Source organism: Zootoca vivipara, chromosome 5 (genome assembly GCF_963506605.1).
Source record: "Zootoca vivipara chromosome 5, rZooViv1.1, whole genome shotgun sequence".
Classification (NCBI taxonomy): Eukaryota; Metazoa; Chordata; class Lepidosauria; order Squamata; family Lacertidae; genus Zootoca; species Zootoca vivipara.
In genome coordinates this window covers 23,354,198-23,371,479 of record NC_083280.1, presented here as the reverse complement: position 1 = coordinate 23,371,479, position 17,282 = coordinate 23,354,198, and the positions used below count along the sequence as shown (strand labels likewise).

At 46.2% G+C, this 17,282-nt stretch overlaps 1 protein-coding gene across 16 annotated transcripts in view; it reads left to right on the top strand.

The window, feature by feature from the left end:
• Positions 1 to 17,282, top strand: part of MBNL1 (muscleblind like splicing regulator 1) — a 179,416-nt gene that overhangs the window by 127,887 nt on the left and 34,247 nt on the right. For 12 of the 16 annotated variants that reach the window (XM_035132493.2, XM_060274468.1, XM_035132490.2 and 9 more), the window contains 2 exons: positions 8,432 to 8,602; positions 12,971 to 13,063. In XM_035132493.2, coding sequence (XP_034988384.1) covers positions 8,534 to 8,602; positions 12,971 to 13,063 — 162 coding nt within the window. In that variant the 5' untranslated portion in view covers positions 8,432 to 8,533. The remainder of the gene's footprint in view (positions 1 to 8,431; positions 8,603 to 12,970; positions 13,064 to 17,282) is intronic. The other 4 variants (XM_060274465.1, XM_060274466.1, XM_060274467.1 and 1 more) reach the window with 1 other exon arrangement.

Here is a 17,282-nt window from a genome sequence, read left to right as displayed (position 1 = left end):
ATGTGTTCTGAAGTGCTGCTAATACATTTTTGCCGATTTGTTTCTGAAACACCTGGGGGGGGGTTTTTCCAAACTGGTGGGAAGTTGGTTAAGAAATAGGAGGGAAGCAAATAAATGTATTTCCCGCACGCATTGCCAGTACTTTTTATTCACTGATACAGAGGTGGGTATTATAGGTGGTGACCATTTCAAGTGGGGGTTCCTGTGTGCGTTGGCAGAGCACACAATAAACCACTCCCCCTCGCCCTCCTTCTAACCTCTTCCAGGTCTGGAAGGACCTGCGCATTAGAGGTCATGCGCCAATGGGGCATGTGCAAAATGGTCGCCGCCTGAATCCGCCCAAAAATAGTGTCTGAGGATTTTAGCTACTTAGATGTGTATCCTGTTTAGAGCTGCTTTTCCTCCACCTGGAGCCAGTACTAGAAGGTGACCTCTCCCATCACCCTGACCATTGGATCTGCTGGCTGAGTCTAATGGCAATTGCAATCCAAAGCCTCTGGAGGGGGAACCATGTTGGGGAAGTCTGGTTTAGAATGAGATGTGCGGCAGATTCAGAACCTGGAAGCTACCTCTATGTCTACTCTTCCCATAGCTCCCGTCCTTGCTGTCTATCCATTGCGGCCATGCTTGCACTCCCAAGTGCCTGCCTAGTCAGAGCCCAGGGTGGCGTCCATATGAACACAGCAGATCCCAGCATCTGTAGAGTTCAAGCCCCTTGAGCAGAGCCTGTTGCCTGATGTGGAGATCTGGGGCAGTCTTTTCAGATCCTTTAGTACAGAAAAGTTATAATTGCAAAAGCATAGCAGAACCAGTATGAGCGCAGGAGGGGTTTTGTTGCTGATGGCTCTTTGATGGTTATATCTAAGTGTGGGGAAAGTAACAGGCCTCTCTAATTGATACTTTCCATCCGCAAATATTGCACATCATGTGATGTTTTCAGTACTCTGGCTGCTGTTATCCAGTCATACGATTATGCCAGTAGAGCTCTGTTGCTGCATAGTTTTCCCCAATTGTATGTGTACATTTTTACGTACTTGCCTGCCTGCAGTATTCATGTATTGACAACAGGCTCCGATGACAATAACTGAAAATTGAAAGGTAGTAGTAACACAATAGTAAGATTCTTTGATGGGGTGGATGTTGGTGGTAGGGATAAATTCGTTCAGCGCACATTTTTGCAGAACCTACTTAATTCACACACGGAACAAACTAAAATACAGCTAGCCTCCAGAATCGGCCCTCAGAATTTCTCCCAATTTTGCACTGCAATATTGGGGGTAAGCGTGCACACAAGCGCATAGATTAGCGAAAATGGTATATCCAAATGGATTCCATTAAGTGAAAATGCTTGTAGAATTGCACATATTGGGAGAAATGCACACAAGAATGTACACAAATTTTCACATGATTTTTTCCCCCTTTGTAGAGAAGTTTGCATACTGATGCCGAAATGGAGTGAACTAGAAAAAAAAATGGGAGAAACTGAAATTGACAGATTGGTCCATTGTTTGTTGGTGGCAAATGCCCTCTGCCCAAGCTTTAGATGCTGTTGTTGATGCTCCTGGGGCTGTTTCAACTTCTGCCCTTTCCGTGGAGAACATGTAGCCACACTCACCTTAAGTTTTCTGTTACCTAGCAACCCAGGTTAAGGATGTACCAGCAGTCCGTCCCACCCCAATGCATCTCCTCATCTTTGCAAGTGGTCATTCTACAGCTCCTGGCTTTTCCAAATGCAAATGTGGGTTTGATGGAGTTGGGGGGGGGGGCTTCAGTAGCAAATGTCCCCTGCCTAGTCCTGTTGTTCTTAGGAGACCTAGAAAGTGTGTGTGTTTGTGGACCTAAAACTTGTATCTGGCACATTTAGCCATGTTTTACAATGCAGAAAGGGCATATAAGTTCCAGGTAAAGTTAAATCACACTGATTTCAAGTCTGAATCACCTGAGGTTGAAAGAGAAAAATCAACAGTGCGTATGGTCTGAAAGTGCTTAGCCTTGGGTAGGTTTTGCATTCACTGGAGTAATTGTGGGGTTGTGCCGAATTCTTTGCCAAGATGTAGGAAAAAGCTCAAAACCGGTTAATGCATATTCTTCAGAAGGGTGTTATACCCCACCCCACCCCACCCCACCCCACCCCACCCCACCCCAACCTCCCTGCGAATTCCAAACACGTTGAATCAGAAAAGCTTGTAAAGGTACTTGCTTTTTCAAGGCTCGTGCAAACTTATCTGGCCTGAAGAGAAAACTGCCCCAAATTCTTCAGACGGCCACTGTTCTCAGGTTCCCAAGCTCTGTCCAGTTTATGCTTGACTCAGGGCACCCCCTGCCACACACACACAGTCTCAGTGTGTGGTCTAAATAGCCACCCATTGCATATGTGCAAGATGCTCAGCAGAAGAAATCGATCTCCATACATAAAAGTGGAACTTGTCAAATTCTGCAAACCTCAGTTGACGACACACATACCTGGATTTCAACTGTTCGCTCATCAGCTACAATGCAGCTGTTACCTATGGTCAGGGATGGGGAACCTGCGCCCCTCTAGTTATTGCTGGACTCCCAATCTCTACCAGTCCCAGGCAGCCATGGTCCAATGGTCAGGAATAAAGGGAGTTAGAGCCCGACAGCACCTGGAGAGCTGCAGGTTCCTCATCCTCACCAAGTAGCCCCTCCCCCTGGGGCCTATGCATGGAATCCAAACTTGCAGATATGATTCACTCCTTTATGCCTGGAGAGGTGTCCTCAGATGGGCCTAGAGCGCCCTCCAGTGGTGGAAAGCAAAACCGCTGCTGAAAGTTACTCCTCCCCCCTTTTTGTGATTTTCATAGAACTGTCGCATTGAAAGGGACCCTGTGAATTGTCTAGCCCAACCCCCTGCAGTGCAAGAAAATGCAGCTGTCCCATACGGGGATCAAACTTGCAACTTGGCACTATTAACTGTAACCATCTTTGCTATCAAGCCGTGCACTGATCCTCTGCGGTTGCACATACAAGTTTCCACTTGGTTCTGTAACTGAGCCATCAGAACTCCATAAATGCATGGAACTCTATATGTGTACAGGCCAGCCCCCCCTCGCTCCAGACATTTGCATTACAGATGTGGATGCCAGAAGGAGGGGCTACTCAGCATGGCTTCACTTCTGTCTTGCGTCTTGGTGCTAACAATGAGTGCAGTGCCCTGATAGGGCTGTTGTATCTTACAGAAACAGAGAATCGGGCATCAGAACCAGGTGTGGACTATCTTTCATCCGACCAACTTCTCTAATGAGTTTCATGCTGAAAGGAGATTATTTTACTTTACCGGTCCAGACTGTATCCTATCTCCCTGGGATCAACTTGTATATTTGTTCCTGTCTTATTTAGATGATATATTTAGCTAATTAGGCCATTTTTTTTTATTGCCACTGGAGGGGCACTGCAGGAATTGCATAGATTTTGTGCCAAAGTGGATGAATTCTAGAAGAGATGCATTCTCTGCCAGAGATCTGCATTGATTTAAATAGGCTAACGGTACACATGGGGGATGGAAAATGGGCTTAAACACGCGCGCGCACACACACTGACAACAAACCATCATGAGTAATTGTTAGTAAGAATGCATGAAAATGCATTAGGTTTAAAAGTGTGTGAGTTGACCTGGCAAGGAAATTGTGTTTGGTATCTTAGGGTAGAGAAATGACTATCTGTAGAACTCTACAGTAAATCCTGTTGTTGGAAAGTTAATTGCTTCATTCACCTGTTAATTCAGGTTTCCCATTTTGCACACACTAAGCCTGTTTAGCTCAATGTCTAGTACACTTCCCCCCCCCCCACGCTGCATATTCAACCCTAAACAGAGAGTCTGCTTTTTTTTTAAGTGCGGTGTCTATTGACCTCCCGCATTCTCTGCCTCAGTATGCTGTGGCCATCCTGTATTTCTTCTATGATGTTAGGTAAACCTCCTCCATATTTGACGCATCTCACGGCCTTGGGTTGAGCCAGACTGGGGTTTCCAATGTAATGATGAGAATGTGTTTTGAAAGGCCTATCGGCATAGTCAGTCGGTTTGATTGACTTGTTCTACTGCTGCTGCTGCTGCTTAACCCCCAACAAGATCTCGAGAATTATGTAAAATCCTGTCATCAAACATACTGTGTTATGCAAATGCCAACTGGCTAGCTGCAGAAATGAGAGTCATATGTGCTTGGCTGCCGAGAGCAGAGGCAGATGGGTTGAAATAAATCATATACACTGACACAAGAGAGCTTTGGGTTGGATCACTGGCAGACCTATAACAAGGAGAAGCTTTGTAGCTTTCTGTGCAAAAGTGCGGCATAAGGGCATGTTGTACTGCATTAATTTGTTCTTTTTAAGAAAAGGGGGTGGGGTGGGGGAGAGCAAAGCAAAGCTTGATGCAGGCAGCCCTTTGCCTTAAATTAAGGTTCTGTTTTTCACTGCCACGGCTGCTTTTGGATTGATTACTACGGAAAAGAAGGGAATTGGAACCTTTCAGATTAAGCCATTTGTTCTGCCAAGGAGAAATTTGTGCCTCTTTATATCTTTGTTTTTTGCGTGTCCCTGGGAGAATAGACTCTACTGTTACACATTTAGCCGTGATCATTGGAAACATTAATTTTGTTGACTAATTGCTGTTTTTCAAGATGAGCGTGCGTCTGAAGGGGGCTTGTTTCAGGGACCAGATGTGCTCATTCAGCTCTGCCACTCCCCACAAGTCAAATAGGGACCTGAGCTCAGGTCCCTATTTGACTTGTGGACGAGGGTCTGTGCCTGCCGTGGAAATGAGGGAGACCATGGGGCAGGCAGGGGCAGAACTGTAACGCTGAAGGGTGGTGTCAGTATGGAATAGGCAATGTTACATCACACATTGTGCCCAGCCAAGAGGCCGCCAGGTGGGGAGTCCAGGTACTCACCCGGGACCGACCGGGTCTGCGGACGGCAGTCCCTGACTACAGGGACAGGACCAACGAGGAACAATGTGCAGTGGCGAGGCGGCAGCAGGGCCAGTAAACAGTCTGTGGGTCTAGCCGGGTAGCCAAAGGCCAGGAACACGACAGGGCTAATCCGTGAGGCAGGGCCAAAGTCCAGTCCAAGGCCCAGGAGTCCTACAGGGGGTCAGTCCGGCAGGGAGCAAAGCAGAAAGCAGAGCAAGGTCCAGGTCAGGAGGAGGCACGTGGTCACAGGCAGGCACACGCTAGCAACTGCGTTACTCACGCAACTTGGGGCTGGGGCTGGCCAGCCTTTATCTGTCCCGAGGCATAGGGTGGCCCCGATCCTCCGGTGACTCGCCTCTCCTTCTGGCCTGGAGGTGAGCACTCCTCCTGCAGGAACTTAGTTCCCTTCGCCTCTCTGCCCTGAGCCTCTGAAGCTCAGGAGAGGCTGGTGGGTTACCGGACCCAGGGGTAGCCTCAGCTTCCTCTGACAGGGCTGAGAGTGGGACGCCTGCAGACAATGGGTCCTCCATTACATCTGGGACCAGAGCAGACTCAGCTGATGCCTGCACCTGAGGATCCAGCACAGGTGAGGGCCCTTCAGGCTTCTGCCCTAGCCCCGGCTCAGCTGGATCCGGAGGCAGGGAATCCTGTGCAGGCTGGGATCCCTCAGGTTCAGCATCCGAGTCCAAATCCCAGGCCACCACACACATAATCCATATTTTACCCCTGCACTTCCCCCCCCTCTCCTTTTACTGACTCATCTCATAGGTTGCCCACTCTTCTGCTTGAATGGCAAAGGGTTTTGTGTCCCTGCCAAGGCCCCACAGAATTTATCTGTTTAAATTCTTTTGAAACTATGGAACGAGGCCCCCTTAACCAGCCCCCTCCATGGAAGCCCCAGGTACAGAACTTTCATTTGTGCAATGGGGCTGCCTCCCCCCACCCCCACCCCCTCAAGAAAACCCCTGCTCACTGAAATTGGCTCAGGAATGGTATTGGAAGAACCCCCAGAACAGTGTTTAGGTTATCATTCTACCTGGAAAGCTGGGATGCTTGCATCAGCAAAACGATGGGAAGAGTGTGATGCTGAATTTCACCCACCACATGCACACACACTCATACATGCGCACCCATTCGTGTACATACTGGTGGGTGCGCATGTATGAGTGCCCAAATGTCTCTGTGGCCCCAAGTTTGGGTCGTGAAGGACCAAATGTATGCTTTTTATATATAAAGGTGATTGTCCACGCCCACGTTTGCACGTTGGCCACACCCATTTTGATGTAACAACCCCACCCCCCCACCCCGGGTTCAGTATGGGTTAGGGCAGGCCTCAGCCCATAGAAGCATAGCGGCCTTCAGGAGTGGGGACGTTTCTCTTCATTTTGCATTGGGCGGTATCTAGCATGTGGTCTCCGGAAAACTATTGACAGTTGTGACATGACATCTGCTTTAGACTACGCTGACGTGGATTCTTATCTGGGACTGAGTCTTGTTGTTTGTGCAGTCTGCTGGGGAAGCAAGTCCCACGAGGTTCAATAATTCTTTGTGCAGGATTGGGCCATATAAGCCATTCTGCTCTGCTGTATCCTTAGAAAGGTCACAGAAAATAGGATCAGTGGCATGTGGTGTTACTTATCTGCAAGAAGATCTAGTACAGAGATGATCTCGTTACAATAAATGGAAGGTATGAAACTGACCATTAAATTCAATGGAAGGTTCTGTATACAATTAATTTTTATCGGTCCTATGTTGCTCTATTTTTATTTTTATTTTCTGAAAGGTTTTCGGAATTGTAGGTGGGACTTGGACATTCTGTTCTAAGGCGTTGTTCTTAGCTGAATGAGAAGAATACTTTATTTCATTTACGAAAGAGAGGCACTACCCAGAAGAACAGTTAAATTTAAACCTGAAACTTGTGCTTGTGGGTAGGGGATTTTCTTTGGCTGTGTCATGTTTAAACTCAAGAGAGTCAATGGCTAATTGCTGCTGCTAATATTATTCAAGGTTTCATCATTCTCTGTAGTGTCCTGGGTACTGTCCTTTTAATTCAGACAAAATCTGCACACGAACAACACGCAGTGCTATGCACCACTCAAAAATTTAGGCTGTTGTCCTTCTCCTAGTTGTGCATGCTGAGGCAGTGTTGTGTATTGAGCTAATCTGTTAAAAGACAAGGGTAATGCCTAGGACTTAGAACAGGCATGGCCAAACTTGGCCCTCCAGCTGTTTTGGGATTACAACTCCCATCATCCCTAGCTAACAGGACCAGTGGTCAGGGGTGGTGGGAATTGCAGTCCCAAAACATCTGGAGGGCCAAGTTTGGCCATGACCATAGCTGCCAAGTCTCCCGTATTCCCTGGAAAAACCCCGTTTTTCCAGCCGTTTCCCGCTGGCAGCCCGGATTTTTAAAAACACCGTAAATCCCCTGGAGAGGCTCCTTCTGTGCATGTCTGGAGTCTCTGGACATGCGCAGAAGCAATTTCTGGCGCTGTGGCCATTTTGGAAATGGGCAGAGCATGCGTAGAAGCGACTTCTGGTGCTGCTCTGCCCAGCTCCAAAATGGCCGCAGCGCGACTTCCGGCGCCGCGGCCATTTTGGAACTAGGCAGAGCATGTGTAGAAGCAACTTCCGGTGCCACTCTGTCCAGTTCCAAAATGGCCGCAGCGCAACTTCCGGTGCCACGCCGATCCCGGATTTTTCAATCTGGGAGTTGGCACCTATGGCCATGACAGACTTAGAAGGAATCCAAATTTGACATTACCTCAATGCGCTTCGAAAGATGTTTTCTCCCTTACCTTTCCATGAAGTCTTGTCACCAGCATTATTAGGAAGTAACTTTGAGAGGCAGGACACCAAATCTAAATTTTTCTATGTCTATACAAATATGCCCGTTTATTTAAGAAGGGCTGTGCCTGAGTGGTGGAGGCACATACGGTTTGTTTGAAATGTCCTAGGCATCTTCAGGATGCATCACAGTGGTGCAGCTTTAAATCATAATAGGAACGTAGTGATCGTCTCCTTTCTAAACAGATCCATATCATCTAGTAGAAAATGATTCAACTGGACATCTGACATGATCTGCCCTATTCTCCCAGATGGAGGCGGTACATGTTGGATGGAAAATATAATTGCTGGTTGTACGCCAATGTTAGGTTGTTTTCCATGGTGATGTTGACGTCTGGGAACTCTGCTCAATTAGTTGTGGTATACGGCTGCTATTTTTTTAATATATAAAACAAAGTGTGCTGGAAAACAGCACTTTGAGGCAGAGGTGAGGAACCTCTGACCCTTCCTATGTCATCGGACTACTGCCTAAATCATCTCTGACCACTGGCCATGCTGGGCTGAGGCTGACGTGGGTTGGAGTTCAAGAACGTCTGAAGGGCCCCAGGTTCCTCCAGCTGTTTTTGTGCCTCCAAATAGCTCACCCGGAATAATTAAATGTGTTAATCAATAGCAGACAAACCTAATTAGTCTTCTTCTCTTTTGCTGTGTTCCAGGGACGATGCTCAAGGGAGAATTGCAAATACCTTCACCCGCCGCCACACTTAAAAACACAGTTGGAGATCAATGGACGCAATAACCTGATTCAGCAGAAGAACATGGCCATGCTGGCCCAGCAGATGCAACTAGCCAATGCCATGATGCCTGGTGCCCCGTTACAACCAGTGGTGAGCATCGTTTGGACCGTTCTTTTCTTGTGTCCCAGTGCACTGTCTGTGCTCTAGTCTCTACTCTCTGCCGGTTACAGAAGCAGTTGTGTGCACTCAGTATAGGTTAAATTAGCTGATAGACTTCAGTGTGGTGCACCTGCAATATGTAGAACCAGGCCAGCCAAACTGGTGCCCTCCAAATACTACAAATGACAGCTCCCATCATCCCAATGGCCAATGATCAGCGATGGTGGGAGCTGGTGCCCACAATATCTGGAGAGTTAACTGGGTGAGCACAAAGACCTACCTTGCCCACCTGCAGCTGTGGGCCCTGCTCACATGGTGTGATGTTTTTCTGGCACGTAGCTCCATCAAAACTGAGCCCCTGAACTTCAAACAGCTGTAGCTCCAAGCAGGTTGAACCTCATTTACTCAAGATAACCCTCTGGTGGTTTGCACAAAGGGATAGAGGAACTAATTTTTCCCACACCTGAAATACAGCATCTTTTGAGAAGATCCTAAACTTTTATAACTCCGCCACTGATTTTCCCGTGGTGGAATACCATGCTACAGTGGTGCCTCGCTTAACGAATGCCCTGCTTAATGAAATTTCCGCTTAACAAAAGGATTTTTCGAGCGGAGGTTGCCTCACTAGACGAATTCGTTTTATGAAAAATTTGTCTAGCGAATCGCGGTTTCCCATAGGAATGCATTGAAATTCAATTAATGCGTTCCTATGCATTTTTTTTCAATGCATTCCTATGGGATTCGCTAGACAAATTTTTCGTTATAAGAAAAGACCCGTGGAACGAATTAAATTCGTCTAGCGAGGCACCACTGTATCTTGCTCTGCAAGCACGGGAACATGATAATAATAATTTTAATTTATCATTTCTACCCCGCCCATCCGGCTGGGTCTCCCCAGCCACTCTGGACGGCTGCCAACAGAAGGTTAAAAATACATTAAAACATCAGTTATTAAAAACTTCCCTAAACAGGTAGGTAGCCGTGTTGGTCTGAGTCGAGGCAAAATAAAAAAATTCCTTCAGTAGCACCTTAAAGACCAACTAAGTTTTTATTTTGGTATGAGCTTTCGTGTGCATGCACACTTCGTCAGATAAAAACTTAGTTGGTCTTTAAGGTGCTACTGAAGGAATTTTTTTATTTTGCTTCCCTAAACAGGGCTGCCTTCAGATGTCTTCTAAATGTCAGGTAGTTGTTTTTTCCTTTGACATCTGATAGGAGGGCGTTCCTCAGGGTGGGCACCACTACCGAGAAGGCCCTCTGTCTAGTTCCCTGTAACTTCACTTTTTGCAATGAGGGAACCGCCAGAAGGCCCTCGGCGCTGGATCTCAGTGTCCAGGCAGAACAACGAGGGTGGAGACGCTCCTTCAGGTATACAGGACCCAGGCCAGGATCCACATGAGAAGCTGCCTCATACTGAGTCAGACCACTGGCCCATGTAGCTTAGTGCTGTCTACACTAACTGGCAGCGGCTGTCCAGGAGATGCCAAAAGATTGAACCTGGGACCTTCTGCATGCAAAGTAGATTCTCTGACACTGAGCTACAGCGCTTCCCCAGGCAGAAGAAGAGATAAAGAACATACCTGCCATTTAACCACCATAGTGCCATATTGTACATCTTGGGCTTTGAACATCAGTTAACAAGGGCAGAGGCCACAGTTGGAGGGTCCGTGTCGCAATTTGCAGCCCCGGTGCTTGTCAAGGGGCAACTTCTCAAGTGACAGGTTCTAATCCATAGCGCTACCTCTTCCTTTGGGAAGAGGGTACTTGGGGAGGGTGAGTCCCCAATTTCCTGTTTCATTTCAGTCCCATACGCTGATGTCAGCTCATAATCTTCTCTTTGGTTGTCTGGTGTGACTTAGATATCGTAAGTTTTAACAGCTCCACCTTGAAAATGCTTTCAAGCCGCCCACTGAGCTTTAGGAAGCCGGCAGCGCTCTGCACATTTACCGCTGTGCACAGTGCAATTTACTTCTGAATAAACATGTATGAGATTGAGCTATCAGGCATTGGAGGGAAAAAGTAGAAAATAACTATCCGGAGCTCTCACCTACAAACCAGTTTCAGTTTAAGTACCCTCAATTTATCTGATTTGTGGGCCGAGCAATAAATGCTTCATGTTTTCCAGCACTGAATGCTCACAAACAGGCAGCAGCACGGTCAACTTAAAGAGACAAATTTGAAAGCCTGGTTTTAGTCCTCTGTGTTTAATAATAATAATAATAATAATAATAATAATAATAATAATAAATAAATAAATAATGCAGGATCAACAGATTAGCTGGGGCAGGACCAGTGAATTGAATCATGTTTTCCTTAAAGTGATAATAAAGAGAACCTAACAGAAATCTGCACTGTGACTGGAGCACAGCCTGATTGATAATAAAATGGGCCATGTTTGGTTTTGCCAACTAAAAATAGTGTTGTCTCTAAAGAGAGTGTTTAGTTAACTAAAGGTTGTCGTTAACTGGAGATCATCGTGGCGTTTCTATAGTGAGGTTCCGACACACCGCAAAATTTGAATGTTCAAAGTTACCTTATGCTGAAGTAGATCTTTGGTCCACCTGGTCGAAAACTGCCCTGTTTTGACTGGCAGGCTCTCTCCAAGGTCTTGGGAAGTGGTTTCCCCTAGCCCTCCTACCCAAGAGAGGAGATGTGGGGGGATTGTCTCTGGGGCAGCCCAAATGTGCTCTGCCGCTGAGCCCACAAGCCCACCTCCATATTGTTTACATTGCAACAGAGAACAGGATTGAAAAGCCTCCTCAGCCCATTACAGTGGTGCCTCGCTTAATGAACGCCCTGTAAGACGAAATTTTCGCTTAAAGAAAGGATTTTTCTAGCGGAGGTTGCCTCGCTAGATGAATTCATTTTATAAAAAATTCGTCTAGCCAATCGCGGTTTCCCATAGGAATGCATTGAAATTCAATTAATGTGTTCCTATGGGCAAAAAACAAAAAAAAATCAATGCATTCCTATGGGATTCGCTAGATGAATTTTTCGTTATAAGAATAGACCCGTGGAACGAATTAAATTCATCTAGTGAGGCACCACTGTATATAAAGAAATATAGAAATCCGGATAGGACATGTTGTCGGATATAAAACTGCTTAATGTAGAATCACTACCAAAGTTACCCTAATGACAACCATGGCATTACTTTTAAGTTTAAAAGTATCGTTGGATACTGAACATATTCCAAAGAAGCCATAGGACTATTGCTGGGTGGAGGGATGTTACCTTGCAGTATTAATTTGATTTCATAAAATGTATATTCTGCTTGGTTGCAAACAACAACACCCCAGGGTGGTTTACAAAATAATCCAAGCAAAATGTACAACAGTATTTTAAAATTTGGTAATGATTCCTTGCCGAAAGCTCCTGCATAACTTTGTCATACATTTCTGCTAAAATTCATAGAGGCATAAAGCATTGATCATAGATTATTCCAGGGGTGGATGATCTCTACTCCTCCAGCTGTTGTTGGAGTCCAGCTCCCATCATGGAGTTTTGCCACAACATCTGGGATCTACCGCTGCTGGGCACCTGGGGGATCGCAGACTGCCCTTCCCTGGATAATGCGGAATGCTGCAAAATGCAAATTTAAAAAGGGAGAGGGGTGTCCCGGGGAGTAGGCCAAGGCCACTTCCAAGCTGCTGCTGTTTTGCAAGAGCGATTCAAGAGCCTAATGGCAATTATAGTGGATTTGTCCAATTAAATTGGATTTGGTGTTCTAGCGCTACAAGCCCACTTATCAAAAAACAAACAAAAGAAACCTGACTTTTTGAAATAAGGAAAGTGGTGAGAACCATTGCTTACTTATAACCCTCCCTGCAAACAAATCAGAGCAAATGCTCAGCAAACAGGTCATTTGGAAGTGACCCCGGAATCGCATGCAAGCTGCTTGCAAGGTGCAAGTGTGTGTAAGCAAATACACACTTTTCAGCGGCTGGCGTCACTTGACTACGAAACGTCAGATCTAGGCAGTCATGAAAAAGCAACCAGGGCACTTTTAAAGTATAGAGAAAAGATTAGCAACCTATAGAAAGCGGGGCTGAGTCCAAACCCTCCCACAGTTTTTTTTTCTCTGTTCCCATGGTTTGTATTGACTTGCATAACTGCTACTCCAAATAAAAAGGGCTGCACAACATTTTCGTTGTCATCGGAGCATTTTAAATAATCTGTGAATTATACCTGCATTCAAGGAATGGTACTATTGTTTTATTGCACAGTTATAACTTTCCATCACTTTTTAGATCTAAAGTATCAGTCATTTATCTTTACTATTTTACCGAATATGGCTGTTGATGACTTAGTTTAATTGTTTTAATTAGTTAACTCGATACTGTTATTATTTTTTCATAGAACCATATGCCTCAGACATTCCAAAAAAGAGGGGGGGAGGGATCTCCATATTTCATCGACACTGATTCCATTTATCAATACCAAACACTAAAGGTGAGAAAATGTTATGATTTGGGGTTTTCTTTGTGCTTTATGAGGGTTTTCCTGCCGATTAGAATGTTAGTTGTTCATACTGACGGGTTTAATGTGCGTTCATATCGTGACAAAGAGCCAGAATTTCTAGCTATGGTGATTGATTTGTCTTAGAACAGTTCATTGCAAACCCAACAATAAGGGGTGGGGTGGGGTGTCACCTTTGATTTAATGCTCAGAGTTGCCCAGGATCTGTTTAGAAAGCGAAGCATTCCTGAAATTCAATCTATATGAAAATTGCTTAGAAAGTTCAATGTGTGAAAATTTCAGAAGAAGGAATACCCCCAAACGAAGAGATTGGTTGAAAGGGCAGAGTCTGGAGAGCCATATTGAGCCTTAGCCGATGCCAGTGCGGTTGAACAGCAGAGTCGACAAAACAGTGCAGTGCCAACCAAGAGGAGGAAATTAGACAGCACCTTGAAACACAAATGCAATCTGAATACAGGGAAAGATAGGACAGAATTTGGGAAGCAAAGTCCTTAAAGGCCAAGCCCTGAACATTTATTAAAAACCTATCAGGAGTGGGAGAAAGGAGATATGGCCTTTAGGTGGCAAAAGCACTGAAGATGGACAGAAGGCAAAGTGTTAGATGCAGCGAGAGGCTGGTTTAAACCCCACCCCACCCCCCTGCACTTGCTCCATTAACAGGGCTGTTGGGAGGGAAGCTGGTTTTCTGTTCGCAAAGTCCCTGTTACAGCAAGGGGGTGATGTTTTAACCCCAATCTCCCTGCATCTGTGTCAAGACTGCAAAGCTTCAGCCGTACCCAGTCGGGACTCCGCGCCCTGGCATGAAAGCAGCAAGAGGGCAGTCGGGGCCTCAGAGCCAGTCGCAGCTTCTGCGACATGTCAGCTTCTGCTTTTCACTTATGAGATTTGTTGGAGCAGAAAGATTTCTATCCCAACGAAGATAAATGGACAAAACAAAGTCTTCTCCCGGAAATCTTGAGGATTGGAGGTGGGCAGCAAGTGGAGCTCCAGGGGACCTGGCTGGGTGTTAACCGCTGCCTCACATGCCCTGGGCAGGGATGGGGGCAAGTCACCTCTTAGCCAGTTGTTTTTATTTATATCCCAACTTTTTCCTCCAAGGAGCTCAAGGTGGCAAACATGGTTCTCTGCCCCCTACCTCATTTCACCCCCACACAACAACCCTTTGAAGCAGGTTAGGCCGAGAGGCAACGCCTGGCCCAAGGTCACCCAGTGAGCTTCATGGCCAAGTAGGGATTTGAACCCTGGTCTCCCGGGTCTTAGTCCGGCACTCTAACCGCTACACTACACTGGCTCCCAGAGAAGTGATAGGACTGTTAGTAGGATGCCCGCAAAGGGATGCACGGCAGCCCCCCAGCTTGATGTCTGGGCCATTCCATTAGGAGAATGACTGATGGCAGAGTCCCAAGGGCTTGCGATGCATCCCTTTGTGCTCATCTTATGCTGTGTGTTCATCCCTCTGCAGACACACCTAAATTCAGGGTTCTACCATACTTGGGGAGCACAAACAGATGAGCAGGGCAGGGTTCTGCTGCATATGGGCGCCCTGTAGCCCACGGGGTGGCTAGAGAGAGCACCGTGCTCCCTCCTTGCCTTCTCTGTGCAGATAGGAACCGCGGTCCTGCTCCCCACACCTCCCTTCTGCCTAATCGCTTTCCCTCTCACCTCCGGGCCCCACTGCCACCCAGAAGGAAAGGGGAACATAGGAACCTGCGTTATACCAAGTCAGAGGCCATTAGTCCCCCTAGCTCGTCTACACTGACTGGCAGCAGCTCTCCCAGATTTCATCCAAGGGAGTCCTTTCCCAGTCCTCCCTGGAGATGCTGCGGATTGGACCACTGGGCTGCAATGGCTCCTCCTCCTTCCCTTTGCCAGAGAAGGAGAGAGGAGTGGGTGGGCAAGAGGCACAGAAACAAAGTCAGGGAGTCCACCAGACGGGCAGCATTGCCAGCCTTGATAATGAGGCGCGAGGCAGGGCAGGACACCGTGCTGAGATGTGATTCTCCTCGCCGTCGGCAGGGCTGGGTGGGTGGCAAAAGCGACGTGGAGCAGGGCCAGCGATGCGTCTCCTAACATCTTAAGTCATGTGCCGAGACAGTTTGTGCCATATATATATATAGCCCGAGGAATGTATCAATTATTTATGTGGTACATCCTTCTCTCGCCGTTCCAAAACCTTAGCATTTCCTTCGGAAGGTCGCTTGCCTCTACGCTCAGAGCTGTTGTCCGTGTGTAAAGGTTACATGTTAGAAACTCGTGAATTCCCCCCCTTTCAGTTTCATTTTTAAAGCAAGCCTCATGTTTTCAAGGTTGCAAAAAAAGAAAGAAAGTTGATTTATTTCCGGCTTGTTTGCTTCATTTATGAATTGCAACATCCCATAGCAATTTAACAGTAAAAACCCTTTCCTTACTTTTCTCATCTGTTGGCTGCAAGTTTAAGTACAAGAGTAAAGAAGAAATGCAGGAGGTCCACTTTGTACAGCTTGGTATCTGACTCACGACTGAAAATAATATGCAAATCATGTTGGCTGCATGCAATTAAAATCTGCTTAATTTACATTTTGCTCCTGGTGTATTTCCAGCGAGGCTCTTGGTACCACAGCAGTTTGATTTTATTACTGTGCAGATGTAGGAGAGATTTCATAATCCAGACCCTGTTATCTGCAGCCCCTTATGGTGCACCCATATACAATCCAAACAGCACCCCCTGGATCTCCCATTGTTTGTGCTTGACTTCATGCAGTAAATAATATTTTTATCTATTCAAGGGCTGCTTAGAAAGTACAGAAAGTACAATTGTTTTTCATAAGATACCAACGTGTTTGTGGTTTTTTTGCCATTCTGCCTTTCCTCCTCGATAATGCTGAAAAGTAATTATTGTTTTAGTCAAGGCTTTTCGTCCGCCTCCCCTTTTCCGCAAAAGGAATCAAATTATTTTTGGCGCTGCATTGGGTGAATGCATTATCTATAAAGGAAGTCAAACCTCAGACCATAAGAGAAAGAAGCATGAGTGCTTAGAAGCACATACAGCCCCACACCTCACTAGAAACTAGAAAAGAAATGCAATAAGGCATGCTTTCCGTTCCGGGCTGCTTAGATGTCTCTGCAAAGTGTCTGTTTTCTATATTGAACTCTTGAGCTGCTTCTCTTGTTCGCTTTTTTGCCTTGCTTGCTGTCTCTGGAAGCATTTCCTGCCTCTTGGGTTTCTGACATTTGTAACAATCATGAAAGAGATACTCGGCCAATATGGAGTCTGGCTCTCTAACCCCACCTCCTTAGTTGCAGGGAAGCTGTAGGTTTACAGGGACCAAACAAAGGGGTCGGGATGCTATTCTGAGAGACGAAGTAGTACCTACTTGCCTGTCCAGTGGCAGGCTCCAAATTTTGATTTCGGATTATTCCAGCAAAAAGGGAAACAAATCGAAGAGCTACAAGACCCGTTCACTTAAAAAAATACCCATATCCACCCCCCACGAAGGTAGGAGGGTCATGTTAGCTATCTAGCTGTGCCTTTTAAGTAGCTGGGTTTTTATGCAAGTGGCCAGCCTCGGGGGCTTAACCCCTTTGTCTCTGTTACAGCCTGATCAAGGTCACATTCAAACCATTTTTTATAGTTGAGGATGGAGCTCATTGGCTCTGGCTCCTGCTGGCCTCCTACCTTGCACCCTTACAGTTCCAAGAGACACCGCTCACCACTGATTCTGACTGCAAAAGCACTTAGTATAATAATAATACAGTGGTGCCTCGCAGGACGAATTTAATTCGTTCCGCGAGTCAATTCGTTTTGCGAAAAATTCATCTTGCAAATCACGGTTTCCCATAGGAATGCATCGAAATTTCTTTTTTTTGCCCATAGGAACGCATTAATTAAATTTCAATGCATTCCTATGGGAAACCGCGATTCGCAAGACGAATTTTTCGCAAAATGAATTCGTCTTGCGAGTTACCATCAGATCGCAAGACGCATTCATCTTGTGAAAATTTCGTCTTGCAGGGCATTCGTCTTGCGAGGTACCACTGTAATATTAATAATTTGTTATTTATATCTCGCCCTTCTGGCTGGGTTTCCCCAGCATAGCTGCCAAGTTATCCCTTTTTTTAAGGGATTTTCCCTTATGCTGAATAGGCTTCCTCGCGAGAAAAGGGAAAACTTGGCAGCTATGTTCCCCAGCCACTCTGGGCGGCTCCCAACTGA